This window comes from Bubalus kerabau, chromosome 23, assembly GCF_029407905.1.
Source record: "Bubalus kerabau isolate K-KA32 ecotype Philippines breed swamp buffalo chromosome 23, PCC_UOA_SB_1v2, whole genome shotgun sequence".
Classification (NCBI taxonomy): domain Eukaryota; kingdom Metazoa; phylum Chordata; class Mammalia; order Artiodactyla; family Bovidae; genus Bubalus; species Bubalus kerabau.
This window is the reverse complement of record NC_073646.1, coordinates 31632135-31659832: the sequence shown is the minus strand read 5'-3', so window position 1 is coordinate 31659832 and position 27698 is coordinate 31632135. Positions and strand designations below refer to the sequence as shown.

The 27698-nt window shown below is 40.1% G+C and overlaps 1 protein-coding gene across 2 annotated transcripts in view; it reads left to right on the top strand.

The window, feature by feature from the left end:
• AUTS2 (activator of transcription and developmental regulator AUTS2) overlaps positions 1-27698 on the top strand; it is a 1208818-nt gene that overhangs the window by 269679 nt on the left and 911441 nt on the right. For both annotated transcript variants that reach the window (XM_055562776.1, XM_055562775.1), the window contains exon 2: positions 24167-24379. In XM_055562776.1, coding sequence (XP_055418751.1) covers positions 24167-24379 — 213 coding nt within the window. The remainder of the gene's footprint in view (positions 1-24166; positions 24380-27698) is intronic.

Genomic DNA, 27698 nt, shown 5'->3' with positions numbered 1-27698 from the left:
ATAAGTTGTCTAGTGAGTCTAGTACAGGTTGTGGAGTGAAAAGCTGAACTGATATACCTGCCTTGTCACTTAACCAATCACAACTCTTGGTGTTTTCATCTGAAAATTGGTTTACCAGTGGTACCTTCTCATTGGACTTTGGAGGGAGTGTAATTCTACACATTGCAAACTTTAAAAAAGCATCAGCCACCACCACCCACCATCATCACCACCCTTATCTTCATCATCATAGTCATCTATCCACTCACATGAGATACTTCAAACCCCCAACCAGGGCAGTCTCAAAGGATAATTTCCTTTGGTCGTCAGAGAATTGTTGAGCTTTACTCCCTTGAAAGTAAAGGGAGTACTCCTTTATTTTTTTCCTTGAAAATACAGTGGCTGAGAAATTGGAAATGGTAAGCCTTTTCTAAGCTGGAAGCCAGGTAGGGTATTTTCATATAGAAAGGTAATTTTTTTCCCTGTTCTCTTCTCTCCTCCCCCTTTTTACCCCTGCTCAGCTCTAGGGGGCAGGGATGAGAGTAGATGGAACGGAGGAGAGGGTGTTGAGAATGTTGGTAAAAGAAAAAGTAACCACCAAACATGTATGCAGAACCACTCCAGCATTTAATTAAGGCCCGCAGCTCTTTGTCAGCCAGCAACTCTTCTCATGGTGAGAGAGGCAGAGAGCCTTGTCACTGTCTCTGGAATTATTTGTATAATTCAGCAGCTGTTTCCCTCAGATGCTTACCACACGGGGTTGGGTTATAAAGACGTATGAGGAGAATTGCTGAGGTTCAGACACTTGTGTTCACTGTTCAGCTGAGAGCCACTTAGGCTGTTCTTGTACAAATGCATTAGATTATGGTTAAGCAGCTTATGGACATAAAAACACATTAGAACTTTACAGCACTCTATAAATTATAGTTTTTGCAGCATTCACAGCCACAATGCTAGGTAATTACATTCATTAATCTACTACTAAGAGCACATAAAGTTGCCTCCCAAACGGTACTGTGTGTGTCAGTGCTCAGCTGGGAAGGAGAGCTTCCCCCCTCCTTTGTTCCATCTCTCCCTGTTCCATTAAGTCTTAACACAGGAAGATTTTGGATGGCGCATTGAGGGATTCCCTAATACTGTCTAAGAAACCCATTTCTCTCAAGGTTAGGCTCCAGCAGGAAGCCTTGTAGATAATCTTTTTATGTTGAAGTGCCTCTAGTAACTACCCGGGATGCATTTATTTTCTTCTTGAAAATGGACAGATGTCTCATTTGGAAAACCAGCAGAGGTAAAGCAGTTGAAAAGAGATTTATGATGGAATCGGTTATCAAACACTTTTTCATGCTTTATTTTCCTCATCTCTAGGAGCAGTTTACATGGTGGTCTTTTTAATTTTGGATGTATCATCAGTACAAAGGGTTGCTCTCTTCCCATGCCAAACCTTCGTGAAGTTTCCATCTTTCCATTTCATGTGGTGATGGGAAATCCATTTTTCTTTCTTTCTTTTCCTGGCAACTTTTGCACTTGTCATAAATTATGGAAGGCAGATTTTAGGGAAAAAAAAGATGAACATTTACGTGGTGTTATTATTCCAAAGAGCAAATTGTACTATTTTTTTTTTCTTTTATTTTACAGGGTAAGTAGACCAAGTGATGTGCTTATTAAAAAAAAAAAAAAAAAGAATAGAGAAGTATGCAACGACTGAGTTCAGAATCACAGTGTAAATCCTGGTCAGTACTCCAACCACATCCCAGGCGTCTGCATTCGGGTCCATGCATGTAGCATGAGCTCTAGAGTCACGCAGCTCTGCATTGAATCCTGGTGTTGTCTTCAAGCCGTGTGACCCTGGTCAAGTTAATTCATAGTAATAGAATGACTAACTCTAGTCTGTTCCAGAAACTGTATTACTTTATTTAATTCGAATAGCTACTTTATAAATTAGTTGAGACACTTAGCCCCCATTTAATGGAAATAACAAAACTGAAGCTGCACAGGGTATTATGGTAATTAAAAGAGGTATATCACTCTGTACACTATATCACTCTGTACACCAAAAGACACTCAATACTCACATTCTTAAGGCTATATAAAGATAGGTCCCACCATCAGTCCTCAATTGCCAAAGACAGCATTTTATAATGACTGACAGTTTCCCTTTGTAATGACTAGGAACATGATTGTATTACCTAGAAAGAGGAATTCCTCACTTAGCATTTATTATCTACTTTATGCTAGGAAATATCCGAGGCACTTCCCACAGATTTCATTAGGCCTCATAACTCTATCCCTGTCCTGGAGCAGTAAAAATGGAGATCTAAACAGGCTGGAGATTTGCACAAGGTCACAAAGCCACAAAGTGGCAACACCAGGGCTCAAACCCAGATCTAAGTGCTGCCAGAGCGCCTGCTTGTATCAGCCCTAGACTGAGCAAAGACACAGTGTATTGATAGCAGTGAGGGGCAGTAGTTTTCTCAGCATGAAGTTTCTACTGTGGAAAATAATGTAAGAAACTGATGTCATAGGATCTCTATCAATCAGAGTCTGAGGTAAGCAGCTTTGGCTTCATGTCCTTCAAAGCAGCCCCGGCTTCTAGGGTGGGGTGCATAGTTCCTTTCTTCAGCAGGCAGGATGGCATTCTTGGTTCCTGAGGAATCTAGAAATTTTGTGGACTATCCACAGCACTAAATGGTATTGTAACATTGGATAACTACTGAGAAGAAAAGTGGTGGCTCTGGTGTAAATCAGTGTGCTGACGAGGGGATGATAGAACTGCAGGGTGGTATCAGCCCCAGCACCTCGTTTCCACCCCAGCTCCTCTCCCCTCTCTTTCCAAACAGCTGCCATATTGGATTACAGCTGAAGCCACCCAGCTCCTCAGGGCAGGGCCGACGCTATGTGTGGGTGCGGTGTACTAGCAACGTGACAGCAACTAGGCCAGGAGAAGGGGAAGTCTCCCTCAGACTCGTTGCCATCCAAGGTGTAGTTTAAACCACAGGCTCAGTGTTTGCTCCATGACTGATTTCCCTGCCAGCCCATCTGCTTGCACGCACACCCTCCCAAGCTCACACAGCAGGATCGGCCTTTATTGTCTCAGGTCCTGCAGAGCTGTGCTCTCTCACTGTGGTGTTGATGTCAGTCTTAGCAGCCATCATGTATACTGAGTCCTCCCCTGATTACGAGCATGTATGCAGTCGCCAGTTTGTTTAGCCAGTGGTTACCTTTCATAGCCTGTGAACGGGATTTCACTTTTATGAATGTGATTTGTTGAGCTTGTGGTGGTATCAATAAATTCTCCCAGGATGTAGAAGGGTTGATTTTCCTACATCTAGATGACATTTTCCAGCCCCCTTTCCTCAGGGGACCAAGGCCCAGTGTCACACCACATGCTTCTGTGTGAGAGAAGGGAAGGAAATTTTTTAAAGAGGAGAAATGGTTTCAAGGATGTGACTTGCAGACACAGTTTCTGAGATATGTGCCTGTGAGGGTGTACAGGGTTCCCCCACTGTCTGAAAGTTCCTGTGAAATCTTTCGTAAGCCAAAATGGCATAGAGCCAAGACACAACTACTTTAGGACACAGATGCACAAAATAAATCAATATAAAGCACAGATGTTCACAGATACTGTTCAAAGGTATGGCAACTAGATGCTGAGATGCAGAGTGTAGTTTCCAGGGAAGGAGCTTGGTGGAGTCACCCTTGCTGTTTGGGGTGAATGCTGCCTCTCTAACAGCATTTTGCAGAACAGACACTGAATACTATTTTTGCTTTTCACCTCTTTCCATAAAAGTGAAAAATCCTCTTCGGATTTCTTTTGGTTAGGGGAAACAGATGCAAATGTAGGGTTTTTTGTAAAAGTGAAGTGGCATAAAGTGAACTTTGGAAAAGTGGGGGATACCTATATGCGTGAGCTTTAGGGATGGGAAGAATGGGCTATGTACTGAGTAACTCAAAATTACTGAGTTAAACTGTGGACGGCTCTTATGGAGAAATTAAAGTGCTGCTTCTTAAAAATGGGTGAACATTTTCAGAAGGGACTCTCGAGTCTTTCAGCAAATCTCTGTGGCTTATGTTTTTATATAGCAATCATTTTCTCAAATCAGACATCCCTGTGTCTATTAGGTAAACACAGAAAGCATAGATTATGAGTTAAACATATCGACAGCATTTCAAGTGCTATCAGAGAACATTTAATTCAGTTTAATTTGTGATAAATCTCATGTTTAATCCTCTGGTTACTCTGTAATCATGTCTCTATTGATCTTTTCTGAATGACTGCCTGCAGTTTAATAAACTTTGCCATTAACCCAGAGCTTCTAAAGGGGGAGATTGATTCCATTATCAAATCTGATAGACCCAATAAGTATCTAAACATCACTAAAACTATCTATAGGAAGCTTTGGTATAGAGACAAGGCTGTGACTTGTTCAACAAACTGAGTAAAAGTTTGGGCATCTTTGCATGACATAATTGCCTCAAACTTAGCGTCCAGGTCGCTTGTGCAAACTGACACTGTCTCTCAGGTCAATGGGTACCTCTTAAGTACTTTCCTGGGTTCTGTGAAAGCCTGCAGGGTAGTTCATTGTATTTTCCCTCATATGATGCTAAAGGAAAGAAAATGCTTCTGGTTAAAATCTGAAATAGGAGATGGGGATTGATGGGAAAGGCAGTGGAAGGGAGAGTGCATTCAGAGGCTAGAACTATGTAAACAAGCTCCCAGACTCGGAAGTCTTGTCATGAAACCTTTGTTTGTGTCTCATTTTAGTGATAGAGCATTTGCAATATATGCCAAACAAGAATTTCTTGTGTGTGTTTTTTTTTTTTTTTTTTTTTTGCGCCTGTGGGTATTTATAGCCACTATCATTATCCATTAATATTTATTGAGCCACATAGGCAGAACATGTGGAGTTCAGGGTCTGGAGCATTTGTGTAATTTCTTATTTTTATTTTTTTTAAGGTCAGAAGGGTGTCATTCTTTGCCACTTTTCACCCTTGAAATGGTGAAAATTGTCAGTTTTAGATAAAAAACAAAACTTTTATTTCAGTCTGGATTTGTATTGCTGATCTGAATCCTTCAGAAAGAGTTCAAATGCTTGACGTAAGGGTCATAGCCTTTCCCTAATTATGCTTTGGAGGGGAAGTGGAGGTGAGAAGAAGGATTTTATAATGAGACAGTACTAAACTATAATTTAAAATTTTCTTCAAACAAAAGGTCATAATCCTGACACTTAACAAATAAGGCTCTAACGACCTGGTGTTAGGGAATGAGACTAGGATTAGAGCCAAGGGACCCCAAGTGTGTTGACAAGAGCTGACTCTCTGACTTTGGGATGTCATTTGTATACCAAATCTCCATTTCCTCATTTAGAAAATGAAAATGATGGTGCCTGTTGTATTGGGTTATTAGGAAATCAAGTGAAATGATGATTTTAAAAGGTAAGCTTGTTGTACACTCGCAACTCTCAGTTGCTATACAAATATTAGTGGTTGTGAAAAGTCATAAATTAGTCCTTGCTTTATATTCATAAATTTGTCTTAACCTTTTATTAAATCATGTCTAGTTCTCAAATCAAATCAGAACCATGCCTAGTTCTCAAATCAAAAGAACATGCTTTTATATCAGAGAAATATCATAGAGATATTTAATTCTGGAAAACATGATCTGGAAGAAAAAGTGCTACTGAATCAGTGAACTCTTAAGTCTACATTGGTTGAATGTTTTATATGAGTTAAATAACCTCTGAGGATAATAATAACATCAAAGAGTTTGATGCAACCTAAGAGATTATCTCATGGAGGACCCTAAGTTTTCAGACATTGAAACAGATTGGTCTGTGCCATTGACAAGCCAGTTAAGATTAGTTTGAGAAAGGATATAACAATTGTTTGTGGAGTGTGGGGAGGTATTAATATATATATATACATGGGTATGTTGGTTTTCACTGTTCTGTAAATGAATGGATGCCTACTTGTTTCCATTGGAAAGTTGACTACAGTTTCTGGGAAGTTGGGAGAAAGTTATAAAATTAGTACTGAAGGAATTAATTATTTCACTGTTCTCTAAAAACCTATTTAAACTACTTGAAAAACTTGAGCCATAAAGGGATTGTCTTTTATCCATATACCCTACCTAATATTGCTGTATAAACTATATTCGGGCTACGTAATGTGAATTTTGCCATAAGTGGCTTGCTTTTCCTGTTACTGAATAATCCTAAACACTAAGTTACCTTTTGTGAACTTGTGTCTTGTTTGCTGAGTAGACAGAATTAGGCCTTGTGTGTGTGTGTGTGTGTGTGTGTGTGTGTGTGTGTGTGAGAGAGAGAGAGAGAGAGAGAGAGAGAGAGAGAGAGAGAGAGAGAGAAAGAGAAAGATTTTGTTCTCTTAAGTGAGCCTCTCCAAAAAGTGGTTACTCATACCCGTGCACCACCTGTTTCTATGAAAGCACAGCCAGCCCTAACTAAAGTCAAATATCAAGGTGTTCTCAACTGCCTGTTAGTAGAGGCTTAATTTCTTTTTTTTTTTTAATTTTATTTTATTTTTAAACTTTACAATATTGTATTAGTTTTGCCAAATATCGAAATGAATCCGCCACAGGTATACCTGTGTTCCCCATCCTGAACCCTCCTCCCTCCTCCCTCCCCATACCCTCCCTCTGGGTCGTCCCAGTGCACCAGCCCCAAGCATCCAGTATCGTGCATCGAACCTGGACTGGCAACTCGTTTCATACATTATATTATACATGTTTCAATGCCATTCTCCCAAATCTCCCCACCCTCTCCCTCTCCCACAGAGTCCATAAGACTGATCTGTACCTCAGTGTCTCTTTTGCGGTCTCGTACACAGGGTTATTGTTACCATCTTTCTAAATTCCATATATATGCGTTAGTATACTGTATTGGTGTTTTTCTTTCTGGCTTACTTCACTCTGTATAATAGGTTCCAGTTTCATCCACCTCATTAGAACTGATTCAAATGTATTCTTTTTAATGGCAGAGTAATACTCCATTGTGTATATGTACCACAGCTTTCTTATCCATTCATCTGTTGATGGGCATCTAGGTTGCTTCCATGTCCTGGCTATTATAAACAGTGCTGTGATGAACATTGGGGTACACGTGTCTCTTTCAATTCTGGTTTCCTCAGTGTGTATGCCCAGCAGTGGGATTGCTGGATCATAAGGCAGTTCTATTTCCAGTTTTTTAAGGAATCTCCACACTGTTCTCCATAGTGGCTGTACTAGTTTGCATTCCCACCAACAGTGCAAGAGGGTTCCCTTTTCTCCACACCCTCTCCAGCATTTATTGCTTGTAGACTTTTGGATCGCAGCCATTCTGACTGGTGTGAAATGGTACCTCATAGTGGTTTTGATTTGCATTTCTCTGATAATGAGTGATGTTGAGCATCTTTTCATGTGTTTGTTAGCCATCTGTATGTCTTCTTTGGAGAAATGTCTATTTAGTTCTTTGGCCCATTTTTTAATTGGGTCATTTATTTTTCTGGAGTTGAGCTGTAGGAGTTGCTTGTATATTTTTGAGATTAGTTGTTTGTCAGTTGCTTCATTTGCTATTATTTTCTCCCATTCTGAAGGCTGCCTTTTCACCTTGCTAATAGTTTCCTTTGTTGTGCAGAAGCTTTTAAGTTTAATTAGGTCCCATTTGTTTATTTTTGCTTTTATTTCCAATATTCTGGGAGGTGGGTCATAGAGGATCCTGCTGTGATGTATGTCGGAGAGTGTTTTGCCTATGTTCTCCTCTAGGAGTTTTATAGTTTCTGGTCTTACATTGAGATCTTTAATCCATTTTGAGTTTATTTTTGTGTAAGGTGTTAGAAAGTGTTCTAGTTTCATTCTTTTACAAGTGGGTGACCAGTTTTCCCAGCACCACTTGTTAAAGAGATTCTCTTTAATCCATTGTATATTCTTGCCTCCTTTGTCAAAGATAAGGTGTCCATATGTGCGTGGATTTATCTCTGGGCTTTCTGTTTTGTTCCATTGATCAATATTTCTGTCTTTGTTCCAGTACCATACTGTCTTGATAACTGTGGCTTTGTAGTAGAGCCTGAAGTCAGGCAGGTTGATTCCTCCAGTTCCATTCTTCTTTCTCAAGATAGCTTTGGCTATTCAAGGTTTTTTGTATTTCCATACAAATTGTGAAATTATTTGTTCTAGCTCTGTGAAGAATACCATTGGTAGCTTGATAGGGATTGCATTTCTTAAGAGCTGAGCTAGAAGGACATATTAGTGGTCCTCTCTTTTTTCCCCACTTTGTAAGATCTGAATCACATCAGGATTTTGTTTTCCTTTTTTCTCTTCTGGGGAAGGTTAAAGGAAAGAGTGAGGATCAGAACTGGTTTAGCATGGCAGAAAAGTATGGAGGACTCCTCCATAACTCTGAATCCCAATCCTTATTTTGCTTTTTATTTCCCCTGTGGTTCATTTCATTTCACTCTCTCTCCTTAAGTAATTAAAGATTCACTTAGGGGCCAGACATTGGTCATTTAAAATGAAGGTGTGGTAGTATGTGGGCACCTGGGTAAGAGAACAAATTGGAAACATTTTAAGGGAAGAAAATAAAAATCTATCTTATTATTTATCTGGCTCAAATGTCCGTATATGAAGAGGTTGTCACTGGCTCATCAGGGTCCTTGACTTGAATATATGGATGACAATATCAGCCACTCCTGATTTTTCTGTGAATAGAGAGGTATTGAGACCCAGAAAATGGTAATCTGGCCGTGAGATCAAGCCACAAAGATGATGGCAAGACCTGTCATTTTCCCAGTCAGTGCCCTTTATTGTTTTCTCTTGTATTTAATGGGGTAACTTACCATATCTCTTGAGGATCTGTTTACCCCCTCTTAATATACAAGGGGGTAATGGTGACTTTACCAATGATGTGGTGGGGAATAATAAGCTTGAAGGTTCTTGGGTGGAAATGTGAGAGCGGAGGAGGGATATGACTCATAGGGTGGGGGAACAGTGTCCTCCTCTCTCTAATTCTTTTGTTCAAAAACAGCTCACTGTGCATGTCCTTCTGTGTCCTCCACTAGGAATTCAGAGATGATGAAGTTATAACCAGTTTCCCTGTGGAGCTAAACCTGAGTGTTACAGCAAAGGACCAGTTACTGATTATTTTGCTGCAGTGGGCTTCCGCGGTGCTCAGTGGTAAAGAATCCACCTGCAGTGCAGGAGACGCAGGAGACATGGGTTCGATCCCTGGGTGGGGAAGACCCCCTGGAGGAGGGCATGGCAACCCACTCCAGTATTCTTACCTGGAGAATCCCATGGACAGAGGAGCCTGGTAAACTGTGGTTCATGGGGGTCAGAAAGCATTGGCCATGACTGAGGTGACTAAGTACACTTGCTGTACTGTAGCAAGTGCATTAACTAACCCTTTCCCACGTTTTGCATGGAATGCCTAGTCAGAAGGGAGTAATTACCAGTTAAAGTGGTCTCATTAGGAGTACACATCCTCTCAGATGTGAGTGGGACCTCCTTGGGTTATATTTGAATGCATGAGAAAGCAGTAGGAATTTGTGTGCTCTGTAACCCTCTCTCAAGGCAGCACACCAGACTCTCTTTGCCCTCCAAAAAGCCTGAGAATTGCGTGGTGCTTACTTTCTCTTCAGGCTTCCTGATGCTCCCCTCTGTTGTGTGGGTTCCCCTCCCCTTTCTGGACTCGCCCTTTGTGTACATCATTGCCCTTAAGCCCTCGCTGATGAGATTTTCTGCCTCAGTCATGCTGTGCTCAGCTTTCAGAATGCTGCTGTTATGGAGGAGTTAATTTTTTTTTTTTAAGGTTTCCTTTTCGTCATGCTGTATTTCTCAGATTATCTGGAGGGACTGTAATCCAATTTTAGGAATCCTTCAGGGCTAAGAGCCTAAACTGTTTTAAGCAGTAGCATCTGGTTGCCAGGGACTCAGCCGCTTTGAGCATGTTAAGGTCTAACAGCAGCCAACTCTCAATTATCTATGGTGATGGGAGACTGCTGGGACGTTTTCAATTCACAGAGTGTGCAAAAATCTCGCTTAAGCTGATAGTTGTGATCTCATCCCATAACTGAATTTAGGAAAGCTTCTCAGCGGCTGGTTTTGAGGTCCTTTTTTCCCCCCCTTCTCACTTCTAACAGTGGCTCTGCACCTTTGACAGGTGTTTTCATATACTGATTTTGTCTGTGCTTGCACTCTCTCCCTTTTTAAACCTTTTTTTATCTCCGTTTGGATTCCTTTATGTCATATGCATCGTATATAGTATTTTAATAAGGTACTTGTTTGTTTTTACATTTCGAAATGGTAAAAAGTTATGTATGTTTTCTTTCTTTGCTCTTTGATTCATGTGTTCATGAGAGAGGATGTGGCCAAACAGTAACCAAGGTATTTGAAAGAAAAATAGGACAAACTCGACTAAAAGTTAGCCTCTGAACAGCTGAGATGTGACTGTTACAAGTGAAGAAGACAAGGCACAATGTGAACTCCTCCTTGACACTGACAGTGATGTACAGACCGGGCACTGCTCCTGAGCCTGACTGAGACATTCATGTTCACAAGGTTCACAGGCGAGTTGTTTTCAGTGGAACCTTCATGGGAGAAGGCAATGGCACCCCACTCCAGTACTCTTGCCTGGAAAATCCCATGGACAGAGGAGCCTGGTAGGCTGCAGTCCATGGGGTTGCGAAGAGTCGGACACGGCTGAAGTGACTTAGCAGCAGCAGCATGGTCTAAAGCCAGTCCTTCCAAAGTATGGCCATCCCTTTGTTCCAAGAATCTGAAAGATGAGTTCTGATGGACACTCAATATAATCTAGTAATTATGATATCTAGTAATAATGATATGTCAGCTATGCATGATAGCCAGTTGTGACATTTTAAAAAAGAGCTCTATTGAGGTATAATTGACACACTAGTAAATTGCCTGAATTAAAAATGTAACATTTTTATACTTTTGACGTGTGTATACACCCATGAAACTATCGCCATGGTCAAGACAAGGAAAATGCCCATCACCCCAGAAGTTTCCTCTTGTCCCCATAAAATCTTTTCTTGTGTCTCCATGGGAACTGCTAGTCTGTTTTCTGTCACTATTGATTATTTTACATTTCTTAGAATTTTATGTTAGTGGAATCATACAGAATGTATTCTTTTTTTATTCAATATAATTGTTTTGAGGTTTATTCATGTTGTAGCATACATAAATAGGTTATTCCTTTTTATTGCTGAGTAATATTGCATTGGGTGAACTCTGGGAGTTGGTGATGGACAGGGAGGCCTGGCATGCTGCGATTCATGCGGTCTCAAAGAGTTGGACACGACTGAGTGACTGAACTGAACTGAATATTGCATTGAATGGTTATATCACAGTTCATTCATCTGTTGATGTATATTTAAGTTTTTCCCAGTTTTAGGATGTAACAAAGCTGATATGAACACCAATGTACAAATCTATGTGGGCATGTGTTTTTATTTCCTTGGGGAAATACTTTGGAGTAGAATAGTTGATACATACGGTAGGTATACTTTGAATTTCTAAAGAAACAGTCAAACTGTTTTTTAAAGTGATGGTACCATTTGCACTTTCTACCGGTAGTGTATGAGCTCCTCTACATCCTTGCCCATAGTTGGTATGGTCATTCTTTTTCATTTTAGTCATTCTAATATGTAGGTAGTAGATGTAATTTACATTTCTCTAATGATTATTGCTGCTAAGCATCTTTTCATGTGTTTATTGGCCACCCATGTATCTTCTTTAGTTAAGTATTAAATCTTTTGTCCATTTAACAAATTGAGTTGCTTTCTTTTTATGTAGTTTCAAGAATTTAAAAGAATGTATTCTAGATACAAAACTTATATCAGATACACATGTTGCAAATATTTTTTTCTTGTGGCTTGTATCTTCATTTTCTTAACAATGTCTTTTGAAGAGTAGAAGTTTACATTTTTAATGAGGTATAATTTATCAGGTCGTTCTTTTTTTTTTTTTTTTTTTGATTATGTTTGTGGTAACATATCTGAAAAATCTTTGCCTAACTGAAGTTTACACAAGTTTTCTTGTAGATGTTTTTTAGTTTTAGGTTTTAAACTGGGTTTATGATATATTTTGAGTTAATGTTTCTAATAGATTGAGATATGGATATATGTATATCTATCTATATAGTTTGCACGTAGATATCTTCTTGTTCCATTGACATTTGTTAAAAAGATTATTTCTCTACAGAATTGTTTTTGCACTTTTGCTGAAAACCCACTGTCCATATATCAGTAGGTCTGTTTCTGGACTCTATTCTATTGTATTGATCTGTTTTTCTATTTTGGTGATAATGCAGGGCTGAAGTTTTCATCCAATGTGAAAAATAGCAACAGGAAGCATTTTGCCTGCTTCATGCCTATCCCACTTTAGTGTAGTACTTCATTGATTTACATGAGTTGTGGGATCCTTTCTTAGATATTTCAAGTAGGTGGTAAAATGTCTGGCATACAGTAGATGTTTTTGATTTTTTTTTTAAAGATGAACAAGAGAGTTCCAAACAGGATAAACCCAAGGCAAGACACCCCAAGACACATATTAATCAAATTAATGAAGAACAAACACAAAGAGCAAATATTAATAGCAGCAAGGGAAAAGCAACAAATAACACCCAAGGGGATCCCCATAAGTATAATAGCTGATCGTTCAATGGAAACTCTTCAGGCCAGAAGGGAATGGCAGGACATACTTAAAGTGATGAAAGAGAAAAACCTACAACCCAGATTTCTATACCCAGCAAGGATCTCATTCAAATATGAAGGAGAAATCAACAGCTTTACAGACAAGCAAAAGCTGAGAGAATTCAGCACCACCAAACCAGCTCTTCAAGAAATGTTAAAGGGTCTTCTCTAGATAGGAAACACAGAAAAGGTTTATAAACTCAAACCCAAAACAACAAAGTAAATGTGGTTTACGGGATCATACTTATCAATAATTACCTTAAATGTAAATGAGTTGAATGCCCCAACGAAAAGACAAAAGACTGGCTGAATGGATACAAAAGCAAGACCCCAATATATATGCTGTCTACAAGAGACCCACCTCAAAACAAGGGACACATACAGACTGAAAGGGAAGGGCTGGAAAAAGATATTTCATGCAAATGAGACCAAAAGAAAGCAGGAGTAGCAATACTCATATCAGATAAAATAGACTTTGAAATAAAGGCTGTGAAAAGAGACAAAGAAGGACACTACATAATGATCAAAGGATCAATCCAAGAAGATGTAACAATTATATACGCACCCAACATAGCACTGCAGTATGTAGGAGAAATGCTAACAAGTATGAAAGGGGAAATTAACAGTAACACAATAATAGTGGGAGACTTTAATATCCCACTCACACCTATAGATAGATTAACCAAACAGAAAATTAGCAAGGAAGCACCAACTTTAAATCATACAGTGGACCACTTAGACGTAATTGAAATCTATAGGACATTTCACCCCAAAACAATGAATTTCACCTTTTTCTCAAGTGCACACGGAACATTCTCCAGGATAGATCACATCCTGGGCCATAAATCTAGCCTTGGTAAAGTAAAAAAAATTGAAATCATTTCAAGTATCTTTTCTGGTCACAATGTGGTAAGATTATATGTAAACTACAGGGAAAAAAACTTAAAAATATAAACATTTGGAGGCTAAACAACACACTTCTGAGTAACCAACAAATCACAGAAGAAATCAAAAAAGAAATTAAAATATGCAGAGAAACAAATGAAAATGAAAACATGACAAACCAAAGCCTATGGGATTCAGTAAAAGCAGTGCTAAGGGGAAGGTTCATAGCAATACAAGCTTACCTCAAGAACCAAGAGAAAAATCAATAACCTAACTTTACACCTAAAGCAACTAGAAAAAGAAGAAATGAAGAACCCCAGGGTTAGTAGAGGGAAAGAAATCATAAAGGTTAGGGCAGAAATAAATGAAAAAGAAACAAAGGAGACTATAGCAAAAGTCAACAAAACTAAAAGCTGGTTCTTTGAGAAGATAAATAGACAAACCATTAGCCAGACTCATGGAGAAGAAAGAGAGAAGAATCAAATCAACAAAATTAGAAATGAAAATGGAGAAATCACAACAGAAAACACAGAAATACAAAGGATCTTAAGAGACTACTATCAGCAACTATATGACAATAAAATGGGCAACTTGGAAGAAATGGATGAATTCTTAGAAAAGTATAATCTTCCAAAACTGAACCAGGAAGAAACAGAAAATCTTGAGACCCATCACAAGCACGGAAATTGAAACTGTAATAAAAAATCTTCCAACAAACAAAAGCCCAGGACCAGACGGCTTCACAGGTGAATTCTACCAAAAATTTAGAGAATAGCTAACACCTATCCTACTCAAACTCTTCCAAAAAATTGCAGAGGAAGGTAAACTGCCAAACTTATTTTGTGATGCCACCATCACCCTAATACCAAAACCAGACAAAGATGCCACCAAGAAAGAAAACTACAGGCCAATATCATTGATGAACTTAGATGCAAAAATCCTCAACAAAATTATAGCAAACAGAATCCAACAACATATTAAAAAAATCAAACATCATGACCAAGTGAGCTTTATCCCAGGGATGCAAGGATTCTTCAGTATTCACAAATCAAGCAGTGTGATATACCACACAAACAAACTGAAAGATAAAAACCATATAATTATCTCAATAGATGCAGAGAAAGCCTTTGACATAATTCAACATCTGTTTATGATAAAAACCCTCCAGAAAGCAGGCATAGAAGGAACATACCTCAAAATAATAAAAGCCATATATGATAAACCACAGCAAACATTATCCTCAATGGTGAAAAACTGAAAGCATTTCCCCTGAAGTCAGGAACAAGGGTGCCCACCATTACCACTACTATTCAACATAGTTTTGGAAGTTTTGGCCACAGCATTCAGAGAAGAAAAAGAAATAAAAGGAATCTAGATTGGGAAAGAAGACATAAAATTCTCACTGTTTGCAGATGACATGATCCTCTACATAGAAAACCCTAAAGACACCACCACAAAATTACTAGAGCTAATAAATGAATATAGTAAAGTTGCAGGATATAAAATTAACACACAGAAATCCCTTACATTCCTGTACACTAACAATGAGAAAACAGAGAAATTAAGGAAACAATTCCATTCACCATTGCAACGAATAAAATAAAATATTTAGGAATCAGTTCAGTTCAGTAGCTTAGTTGTGTTCGACTCTTTGCAACCCCATGAATCGCAGCACACCAGGCCTACTTATCCATATACTTAGGAATAAATCTACCTAAAGAAACAAAAGGTCTATATATAGAAAACTATTCAACACTGATGAAAGAAATCAAAGATGACACAAATAGATGGAGAAGTATATCATATTCATGGATCAAAAGAATCAATACAGTGAAAATGAGTATACTACCCAACGCAATCTATAGATTCAGTGCAATCCCTATCAAGCTACCAGTGGTATTTTTCACAGAACTAGAACAAATAATTTCACAATTTGTATGGAACTACAAAAAACCTCGAATAGCCAAAGCAATCTTGAGAAAGAAGAATGGAACTGGAGGAATCAACCTGCCTGACTTCAGACTGTACTACAAAGCTACAGTTATCAAGAGAGTATGGTACTGGCACAAAGACAGAAATATAGATCAATGGGACAAAATAGAAAGCCCAGAGATAAATCCATGCACCGATGGACACCATATCTTTGACAAAGGAGACAAGAATATACAATAGAGAAAAGACAATTTCTTTAACAAGTGGTGCTGGGGAAACTGGTCAACCACCTCTAGAAGAATGAAACTAGAAGACTTTCTAACACCATACACAAAAATAAACTCAAAATGGATTAAAGATCTAAATGTAAGACCAGAAACTATAAAACTCCTAGAGGAAAACATAGGCAGAACACTCTGACATAAGTCACAGCAGGATCCTTTATGACCCACCCTCCCAAAGGAATGGAAATAAAAGCAAAAATAAACAAATGGGACCTAATTAAACTTAAAAGCTTTTGTACAATGAAAGAAACTATAAGCAAGGTGAAAAGACAGCCTTCAGGATGGGAGAAAATACTAGCAGATGAAGCAAGTGACAAAGAATTAATCTCAGAAATACACAAGCAGCTCATGTAGCTCAATTCCAGAAAAATAAACGGCCCAATCAAAAAAATGGGCCACAGAATTAAGCAGACATTTCTTCAAAGAAGATATACAGATGGCTAAACACAGAGATCAAATTGCCAACATTCGCTATATCATGGAAAAAGCAAGAGAGTTCCAGAAGAACATCTATTTCTGCTTTATTGATTATGCCAAAGCCTTTGACTGTGTGGATCACAATAAACTGTGGAAAATTCTGAAAGAGATGGCAATACCAGACCACCTGACCTGCCTCTTGAGAAACCTATATGCAGGTCAGGAAGCAACAGTTAGAACTGGACATGGAATGACAGAATGGTTCCAAATAGGAAAAGGAGTATGTCTGTATATTGTCACCCTGCTTATTTAACTTCTATGCAGAGTACATCATGAGAAACGCTGGGCTGGAAGAAGCACAAGCTGGAATCAAGATTGCCGGGAGAAATATCAATAACCTCAGATATGCAGATGACACCACCCTTATGGCACAAAGTGAAGAGGAACTCAAAAGCCTCTTGATGAAAGTGAAAGTGGAGAGTGAAAATGTTGGCTTAAAGCTGAACATTCAGAAAACGAAGATCATGGCATCCGGTCCCATCACTTCATGGGAAATAGATGGGGAAACAGTGGAAACAGTGTCAGACTTTATTTTTCTGGGCTCCAAAATCACTGCAGATGGTGAGTGCAGCCATGAAATTAAAAGACGCTTACTCCTTGGAAGGAAAGTTACAACCAACCTAGATAGCATATTACTTTTTTTTTTTTTAAGCTTACAATATTGTATTGGTTTTGCTATATATCGGTCAACATGAATCCACCTAGATAGCATATTAAAAAGCAGAGACATTACTTTGCCAACAAAGGTCCGTCTAGTCAAGGCTATGTTTTTTTCCAGTGGTCATGTATGGATGCAAGAGTTGGACTGTGAAGAAAGCTGAGTGCCAAAGAATTGATGCTTTTCAACTGTGGTGTTGGAGAATACTTTTGCGAGTCCCTTGGACTGCAAGGAGATCCAACCAGTCCATCCTAAAGGAGATCAGTCCTGGGTGTTCATTGGAAGGACTGATGCTGAAGCTGAAACTCCAGTACTTTGGCCACCTCATGCAACGAGTTGACTCCTTGGAAAAGATGGTGGGAGGGATTAGGGGTGGGAGGAGAAGTGGAGGACAGAAGATGAGATGGCTAGATGGCATCACCGACTCCATGGACACGAGTTTGAGCGAACTCCAGGAGTTGGTGATGGACAGGGAGGCCTGGCGTGCTGAGATTCATGAGGTCGCAGAGAGTTGGACACTACTGAGCGATTGAACTGAACTGAACTGAACAAATACATGAAAAGATGCTCAACATCACTCGTTATCAGCGAAATGCAAGTCCAAACCACAATGAGGTACCATCTTACACCAGTCAAAATGGCTGCTATCAAAAAGTCTATAAACGATAAATGCTAGAAAGGGTGTGGAGGAAAAGGAACCCTCTTACACTGTTGGTGGGAAGGCAAACTAGTACAGCCACTATGGAGAACAGTGTGGAGATTTCCTTAAAGCACTGGAAATAGAACTGCCATACAATCCAGCAGTCCTGCTGCTGAGCATACACACAGAGGAAACCAGAATTGAGAGAGACACGTGTACCCCATTGTTCGTTGCCACACTGTTTACAATAGCTAGGACATGGATGCAACCTAGATGTCCATCAGCAGATGAATGGATAAGAAAGCTGTGGTACATACACACAATGAAATATTACTCAGCTATTAAAAAGAATGCATTTGAAACAGTTCTAATGAGGTAGATGAAACTGGAGCCTATTATACAGAGTGAAGTAAATCAGAAAGAAAAGCACCAATATAGTATATTAATGCATATATATGAAATTTAGAAAGATGGTAATGATAACCCTGTATGCGAGACAGCAAAAGAGACACAGATATAAAGAACAGACTTTTGGACTCTGTGCAAGAAGGTGAAGGTGGGATGATTTGAGAGAATAGCATTGAAGTGTGTATATTACCATATGTGAAATAGATGACCAGTCTAGGTTTGATGCATGAAACAGAGCACTCAGGGCCAGTGCACTGGGACAAGCCTGAAGAATGGGATGGGGAGGGAGGTGGGAGAGGGATTCAGGATAGGGAGACACATGTACACCCATGGCTGATTCATGTCAATATACGCCAAGAACCACTACAATATTGTAAAGTAATTAGCCTCCAATTTAAATAAATTAATTAAAAAATAAAAGCAAAAAAAAAGTGATGAACATGAGAGGTTATTTTTTTGAATGCCATATTGATTATTTTATTGATTATTTTGTGAATTCCTATAGTGTCTGCTTTGGTTATTTACTACAGAAGTTTAGGCCCTAAAAGTGGGTTTGTAAGTCCCATTTGTTCAGAAGTCCAAAGTGGGGGCCCAGTATGAACATATCCATGTAGAGATGAATTTTAAAAGAGCTGTTATGTCTTGTTTCTTTAATTTTCACTTATTATCACTGCAAACTTTTTTTTTTTTGCACTTAAGTGGTGGAATCAGTGTTTGTAAAACCATTCAAAAGCAAGTACAAATGCAACATAATAAACAAAGGACTTAACAGACTAAAATGACGGCACACAGCCAGCCAATAAGATGGTGACAGAGAAAGCGTGTTTTCTTTTTCTCCTGGCTTCTCTGTTATTTTCTTTGCAAGTCCCTAAGATCAAGTAACTAACTGAAGAGGTTCTGCTCAGATTGCACCCCTCTTACACATGTACATACATTTGGGCACATACAAGCACTCATATTTGTAAGTGATGGGCGGCCCTCAGTTTAGGTTGGGAAAATCAGAGAGGCTCTCTTTCTAAGATCTATTTCATGCACGATAGGCAAATTGTGCCCTCATTTTCAGTTTCCTCTGGCTTCATCTGTAATCAGCAAATGGAGCCCTGCAGCCTGCTCAGTGTTTTGTCTGCAATTTTTCGCTCTCCCTTAGTTTGCACAACACCAAACCATCTCATTTTGAAATTCAAGAGTGGCAGAGGAAGCCTTTGGTGGAAGGTTGTAATTTGGGAGAAGGGAAAGTCAAGAGCAAGATCACCTTTCCATCACCAAGAAGAAAGGCTGGGTGTCGAAGGAAATTGCCACTATTAGTCGGTCTCTGAGCCTGCCTCTCAGCACATGCACTGCTGTGACCCTGCCCTCCATCACCAGTGACCTAAAAATCACATAATTTCAACTGTTCACGAAACCTCTTCCTGTCTGTTGTACATAGCTTGTGCACTTACCCCCTCTATTGCCAGCAAGTATGTGTAAATCTTTCTACCTCACAGCCTAGCCTTCTGTTGTTGGCTGGCTGGCTTTCTTGCTTCTTCTTGTGTGTGTTCACTCAGTGCATCAGTCGTGTCCGACTCTTTGTGGCCCTTTGTAACCTGCCAGGCTTCTCTGTCTTCTGAGATTATCAGATAAATGCCTTAAAGCATTTCCCCCAGATCTTTTGGTTATCCTTCTGTCCTCCTCCTTTGTTAATCTGCTGAATGCTTCCCCTTGCTGAGTATGAGGCATAGTCATCTTATTTTAAAAAAAGATATTAAGGAAAAAAAAATAAAAAGCCACTGTAGATATTTCTGATAGACATTAATTTTCTTTGGGAACCATGGTAGACTAATGGCTCAACAGGCCTTTGAAAATTGCCATTCATTGATCCTAAAAAGTTATTTTATACACCAGACAATCTGTCTTTTTATATTGAAGCAGTGCTTTATAGGCTGCCCAAGTTTCTTTAAGGGAATACTTAAATTAGTTGCTGATAATTTGTTGGTGGATGGATGTATGCACACATACACATGTATGTAACCATGTGTTCAACTCTTTAGAATGTTAAAAGGTGAGTAGTTTATAATCTATTTGTTTTTGAGTATCATTAAAATGGACAGTTTTTGTTTTCATTTCACCCCCAAGATAGCCATTGAGATGTTAAGTGATTATTTTACTTCATACATAGCAAAGAGTCAGGATAGGTTTGTAGAGGAAATAAATAAATAGCAGCCTGTTTCTTTTCAGGAACTGTTCCAAAGTGTCTATGTAGTAACATAAATAAACCTTAATCTTTGAAACAGTAAAGATGCTCTCTAAAGATAACCTTTTAAAACCTCTTACATAATAAAAACTTTTAAAAGACTTCATTTCTTCTGCAGTACAGCAACTATACTCCAATAAAAATTAAGTTAAAAAGCGGTTCATTTTTTCTTTACTTCTTAAGCTACCACCTCTATATACATCTTGAAGCTCTCTTTCTTTCCCTCTCCCCCTCACACAGCCTGCATAGTTTAAAATTTCAATATTAATTGGAGCTGAGATGATTGTACTGCTGCTGCTAACACTTCAGCAGGTCTCTTACAAGCTAATGTCACGGCATGGGGTCCATTTGCTCTGTGCAGCTATTTCTATGGTGCAGTGAGAATGCCTTGATTAATATGCTGCATGAAAATAAAATGGATTTAGAAAAAAATTATACTGTACTCTCATAAATATTAATTCACATTTGTATGGAATTGCACATAATTTTCAGTATACTTTGGAGCACCTTCAGTATGAAGAAAGATTTTGTTTCCAAAGAGAACGGCATAATTTTTTCAAAAAAAGCACGGCTGATACATTATTAAATATCATTTGTTTATTAATCCGATACTCCACATCCATATGATGTAGGGCAGTAGGTGGACTGTGTGACAGAGAAAGGCATTTTTTTTCAGCCTGTGGGAGCTTATGTATTACCTTTAGAAGTGGTGCAATTTAATCATATTATATAGAAGCAGTTCATGGTGGGACTCACCTGCCTGCTTCTGCTAGTGTTGCCATTATAACTGAGCGTTTTTTCATGAGAGCTGACTAAGTTGGTTACATGAGTGCTAAGTTGCTTCAGTCCTGTCCTACTCTTTGCGACCCCATGGTCTGTTTAGCCTGCCAGGGTCCTCTGTCCATGGGATTCTCCAGGCAGGAATACTGGAGTGGGTTGCCATTTCCTTCTCCAGGGGATCTTCCCAACTCAGGGATCAAACCGGTGTCTCTAATGTCTCCTGCATTGGCAGGCAGGTTCCTTACTATTAGCGTCACCTGGGAAAGCCCCAAATTGGCTAAATGTGAGGCCAAGTACTGAGCAGATGTCTGACATAGCTGGTTGTGGTAGTAGACCCTGGACAGCATAGTGGACATTTATTGAATATTTGCCATGTGTTAGGTGTTGTGTGCAAAGCTCTGAGACTGGGATCAATGGCTTCGTGCACTTACTTCAATCTCAGCTTGTCCCCTGAACACCTCCTCACCACATTCTTATTGTCTTGGGAGAGTTGCCTCTCCAATGGTAGAGGGTAAACCATCTGCAGTGGTAGCAGCTGGAAGTTAAACCAGAAACCACTCACTTGCCTTAGAAGATTGTTGTCTTTGATATTTTTATAGAAATTTTATTTATTTTTGGCTATGCTGGGTCTTCGTCACTTTGCACTGGCTTTCTCTAGTTGCGGCAGGCAGGGGCTTACTCATCCTTCCAGTGTGCGGGCTTCTTGTTGCAGGGCTTCCCTTGTTGCAGAGCACAGGCCCTTGGTTTGTGAGCTTTAGTAGCTTTGGCCCACGGGCTTAGTTGCTCTGCCGCAGGTGGAATCTTCCTGAGCCAGGGATCAAACACCTGTCTCCTGCATTGGCAGATGGATTCTTATCCACCGTGCCACCAGGGAAGTCCCAATGTTAGATACCATCTTGCCCCAAAGATTACGCCCTTCCCCATCTCTGGGACTTCCTGCTGTTTTCTGTGATCCTTTTTGTGTGCCACCAGTGCCTGCTTATCCAGGTTCCTTGGTTTTCTGTTCCTGTCAGCATTCCTGCCTTGCTTCACTCACTCTGTGTCAGAGGCAGCTTGTCAAGATAGTATTTAAATCACTGTTGTAGTTTATAGATTTGGATACATTAGCTAGTGGTCTTGCTTATTTAGCAAACATTAATTTGACCATCTGTTATTTGCCAGGTTCTGTAAGTGAAGCACTGGGGTTACTGATGCTTAGTTCCTGACCTCATTCTTTCAGAGAATCATGCTACCAGCTGCCTCAGGGCCTTTGCACAAGCTGTTCTCTGTGCCCAGACTTTCAGATCTAGGTCAAGTGCCAGTCATCTCCTGAGCCATGGCACCCCTCCTCCAGACAGACCACTTCCCCCATCGTAGCACCTGTGATCTTTCTTTTAAAACAGCTTAGTTTGCAATTACCTGTTTGTGTGATTTGATTAGTGATTTGATTATTTGTCCCCTAATTTCTAAATTCCATGAGGTTCGGGTCTTTTTGCCCTACACAGTTGTTTTCTCAGCGTCTGTAGGATAGTCCTGAGTTTGTACTTGGCATATAAAGGGTGCACAAAAAATATTTGTTGAATGAGTGGAGCCCTGAGAACATTGCTTTGCATCACCAAATGTTCTCCTTTAACTGGCAACATTGGGAGGTGGGGTGTCCTTCAACTAGAAAAGGGAGTAATACTGAAGAGTGGGCTTTTGAGGTCTAGGCAAAGCAGATGTTAAAAGTTCAAGGTCCCCAAATTTGGCCATGGCTAAACTGGGGAAGACATCAAGGAGCACTGTGTGTGTTAGTTCGGGAGTGTGGAGATATTGGAAAGATGTAGAAGAGATAACTGCCCCCAAGAATGCTGGCTGTGAAGGAAAGAGAGAGTGGTATTTTGAGAATGAGAAAGGGATGAAGGGGAATTTTTGTTTTGGTCTTACTGTATTTTTAAATGTATGTTCAGGATCATAGAAACCGAGAAATTGTGTGCAGATGAGGCTCCAGGAAGGAACATTTTCAGTGTAAGGAGGAACACATCCGTCTGTGCGTGCTTAGTCATTCAGTCGTGTCTGACTCTTTGCAACCCCGTGGACTGTGGCCCACCAGGTCCTCTGTCCATGGAATTTCCTAGGCAAGAATACTGGAGTGGGTTGCCATTTCCTCCTCCAGGGGATCTTCCTGACCCAAGGATAGAATCCAAGTCTTCTGTGTCTCCTGTATTGGCAGGCAAATTCTTTACCACTGAGCCACCTGGGAAACCCCAGGAACATGTTCACTTATGAACAAATGAATGAATACCAAATCATTTTATTTTATTGCTTAATGTGTATATTTCTCAGGGTTCTAAAGGACTTTGACAGGTGTCAATCAGCCCATGAGGAAAATGGGCTCAGAGTTGCAGGGACTTACTCTGAGTTTCGTAGTGAATAATGTCCGTGTCAGAACCCAGGTCTTCAGCATCTCAGGATGCCCTGACCTGCCTGCAGGCACAGAGCTCACCTGTGTCCTGTGACTTGGAACACTTGTCTGTAGTTCCTACAGGTGCTGTCCCCTAGTCTAGAAAATCCATTACCCTTTTCCCACCCTCTCCCCTCCCCTGGCCACAGCCAGGAACAAATGACGAGTTACTGTTGATCTTGGTGATATGGTTGTTACATATTTTGCAAAGGAGATGGGAATTAAGGAACTCGGGGTAAGAGGAACTTGGGGTAAAAATATAATGCACTAAGTAAGAAAATATTTTAATCTTGTGAATTGAGTTTCTTTCACTCTGTCTCACCTCCACCTGGCCCTCCTGGTATGTTCAGTCTTGTGCTGATATTTTTGCATCATGCATGCACTTAGTACTCCTTTTCTGAAACATAGTTGGTGTACTATTTTGAGAAGCAAGTGTATTAAGCCTACTAGAGGAATAGTGTGTGCTGGACCCAGAGCAGAATCAAATGGAAAGCTGCTATCCCAGGCAGCAGTGAAACCACTTCTAATGGACAGATACTTTGTGCTTTGTTGAGTTCCCCATCGGCATTCCCCCCAACAAGATTAGAAAGGATACATGTGTGGCATTAGGGATTCAGAAGAATTGGGTTTAGTTTCAGGTAGTCTCATACCTCACTTTCTTGCCTTTACTGGGCTCCCTTCTAGTAACCCCATTTAGCCTCTATTTTGGGTGTGACGCTAGCTACCTATGTAACCACCACTTCCCTTTCCTTCTCTCTCTTTTTTCCTACAGAAAGATGTAGCACTTAAGCCTCAGGAACGCGTGGAGAAACGCCAGACCCCTCTGACCAAGAAGAAACGAGAAGCACTTACCAATGGCCTGTCCTTTCACTCCAAGAAGAGCCGACTCAGCCACCCGCACCACTACAGCTCAGACCGAGAAAATGACCGCAACCTCTGCCAGCACCTCGGGAAGAGAAAGAAGATGCCGAAGGGGCTCAGACAGGTGAGAATGCTTAGGGCTTGTTCCGTCCTGTGGCTGCTCTTCCTCAGGTGCCTACTTGTCTGTGGTTCTTCCTAACAGGTGGAGAGGAGATCCCTGGTGGGTGCTGGAGGGCTGCCCTGCAGAGCCGTGTGTTTGCTTCTAAAAGAGTAGTCCAAAACCAAGCACTTTGAAACTTAGCGCGGTACCCTTTCAGTCACATGTGCTCTGTGTAACAGAGACTGATGCTCGTGCTATTGGCATTGAAGGCAGACCGACGGAGGTCTTGGTGATGGTCCAGGTAGACTGGCTTGCAGGGAGAGATCGTCTGGGGTAGAGGAAAGGAACCAGGCAGATCTGATCCTGTGCACCGTGTGTATCAAGGTCCTGAAGTGCTAAACACGGTTATCTGTATTCAGGCAGGGGACCCTGCCTGAGATTTGTATTTGCTAGCGAAGCTCAAATACTGTGGCATGTGGGAGAGCAGTGGTGAAGAAATGAGGTTTTTTAGGTTTCCTCCACAGCCCATAATTCAGAACTGCCTTTGTGATCTGCCGCTTGTATGAAAGCCTGGTGGTAGAGCTTACTGGGCTGTTTAATAATTAGGTTTCAATGGTCCACAAGAAAATTCAGCTCTTGGCATTTGGGGAACCCTTCTGCCTGTGGAAATCCCCACATGAGATAGATTAATAATGAGAAGCGAAGCTGTTTATAGCAGCTTTTTCAGCACAAATCCAGAGGCTTTAGCACCTGCTGAGTTACCTGTGTCCTGGGTGTGTTTTGTTTGTTTTTGGAGGGACCAAGGGGTGAGACTGTCTCTTGAAGGAAGCAGAGGAAGGGAGTGTGGTTCACAGAGCAGGTGCTGCTAATTAGAAGCTGAACAGGTAATTTATAGTTTGCAGATGTTTCTCTGCAGAGTGAGAAGATCTAGGATCATACAAATCAGGGGTTCTAAAACTTCACAGATGATTAGAATCATATCATGAGCCTTATTGAACATCTTCCTGGCTTCACCCTAGAACCCGAGGAATCAGAATCACTAGGCACTTTGGCATAGAAGTTTGTAGTCTTAGAAATTTCCTATTTGATAATGGTCAAGCCAGTTTGAAAATCATTCTTATAAAGAATCAAGAACATTTTTCTGGTGATGAATTTTAGTCAGAAGTTTGGAAAAATGAAACTCTCTAAAAGATTTAGTGAGCAGTTTGGTGTCAGAGTTGAACTTGATGGGTAAACTTCTGAGAAAATACATGGAGCGATGGATTTCAGCATGGACTCAGGAGGATCTCAGGAAAGTGTCCCCGATTCTAACACATTTGTCGTCAAATAAATTGCCAGATTGGAGTTATAAAAGTAATTACTAACATTTGTCTAATACATAGCATGGTTATCACTCGGTAAAGGAGTTTCTGTAGTATGATCTATAATTTTCACAACAACCCTGGTGAGGAGATGATATGATATTATGGTTACTTTACAGATGGGAAAACTGGGGCTTAAAGAAATAAAGTGACTTGTCTGAGGCCACTTAGCTGTGAGGGACAGAGCCAGGGTTTAGACCTAGATTTCTCTGTCCTGCTCTGTTTTTATTGTATATTGTGCTTCCTGTGGTTGATACAAGGACTCCAGGTCATGGGGTGCAGGGAATCTACAAGTATTTTTAGAAAGTTCATGGGTTGATTTGGTCAGAGGGAGGGATTGTGGTTATAGAAATGGCCTGTGAAAGCTCAAGAAGAAAATAGGATAAACTCCCAAACACAGTGAGCATAGAAAATTCGGATGAAGATTAATATATATATATATATATTTTTTTTTTTTTTTTGGTCAGAAAGTGGGGTGAGGTCTAGGTTCTGTAAAACATAATGTGCCTGTGGTATTTGTGACTCGCAGACTAAGCCTCTCCCTGTGAGCTATGTGGAAAAAGTGGGTTTTCCAATGTCCAGAGATTGCCCTGTGACCGCTGCCTCTCTGGGAGGGCCTCCCTCCCACAGGTGGGAGGCTTTTCAGGCAAGAGATCAGTTTAATTCTGAGCCTCCACAGAGCTGTGGTTCCTTATCCTTGACTCTCTCACTCCCAAGCTTGATCTGACTTTTCTGTTCTCCTTTCTCAAAATTCTTCTTTCTACTTTGTCCTCTAGTTGAAAGCGTCTATGATCTTACAAGAAGGCTAGGACTCATCTGTCTCAAATTCGAGTAGCTTTTTGGTCTTAATGATCAATCTTTTGGTACTAATGGTGTTTGAAATCAAAGCTATCCTTGTTTCAGGGAAAATATTTGGAAAGCAATTAGTCTGACTCACTTTTTATGAATCACAGAGAAGAAAAGAATGAATTGTATTTGGGGCCTGTGAAAGAATTTTAAAAACAAGTGGTGTTTTCTTATCTTCAGTGTTGATGCCAAAGTATACTATCCAATTTAAATTTTTTTTTTTAAGTAGAAAGGGAAACCAAAGTTGATAATTGAGGTAAAACTGTAATGCTTTTATTTATGATATTCCTAGCATCAGATGTGCTATTATGAAGCCCTGAGCAAAGCACTGTCTGTTGCTGCCCATCTGTAAAATGAGAGTTTTAGACTAGAAGTTTTCTCGGTCCCATGATTCTTCTAAGTTTTTGAATAACACAAAGATACTGAATATATAGTGTTGCTGAAATCTGTAATGGAATATCATCGTAGGCTTGAAAGTAATTTAATTTTGAAGTCTGTAACTGGTTGGATCTGTGAAAACATTAAGGGGAGAGAATGAGATGCATTCCTGGTATGTCAGCCCAGGTAAGTGCTGTCCGTTGTGTGATCCTTGGTAAAAGGTGACGCACAGATGTGTTTAATGGTTACAGTAGATGTTCCACAACTTGTGCTAAGAATGTCTGAGACTGCTTTCCTACCATGCCAGATGTCTGTACACATCACAGTTACTTCCACCACCCCATCTTTGCCTCTTTTCAGATAAAGTAGCTGAATCTTAACTGTTTAGCTACGAGGGAACCTTGAGATGGAAGTAGGCCTTGAGGAGAATTTCTAAATTAATGGATTGTTTTTCAGTGCCTCTCATTGAGAGAGTGATAAAATTGCAAGAGCCATAGATGAAAGAGAGCAGCAGGAGTGAGAATTTATTCTTTAGTTTTGACTTGGTGACAGTGGATTAGATTTGAAACTAGGAATTGGTACTCCCTAAGCAAAGGACTTTGGAGAAGGCAATGGCACCCCACTCCAGTACTTTTGCCTAGAAAATCCCATGGACGGAGGAGCCTGGTAGGCTGCAGTCCATGGGGTCGCTAAGAGTTGGAGACGACTGAGCGACTTCGCTTTCACTTTTCACTTTCGTGCATTGGAGAAGGAAATGG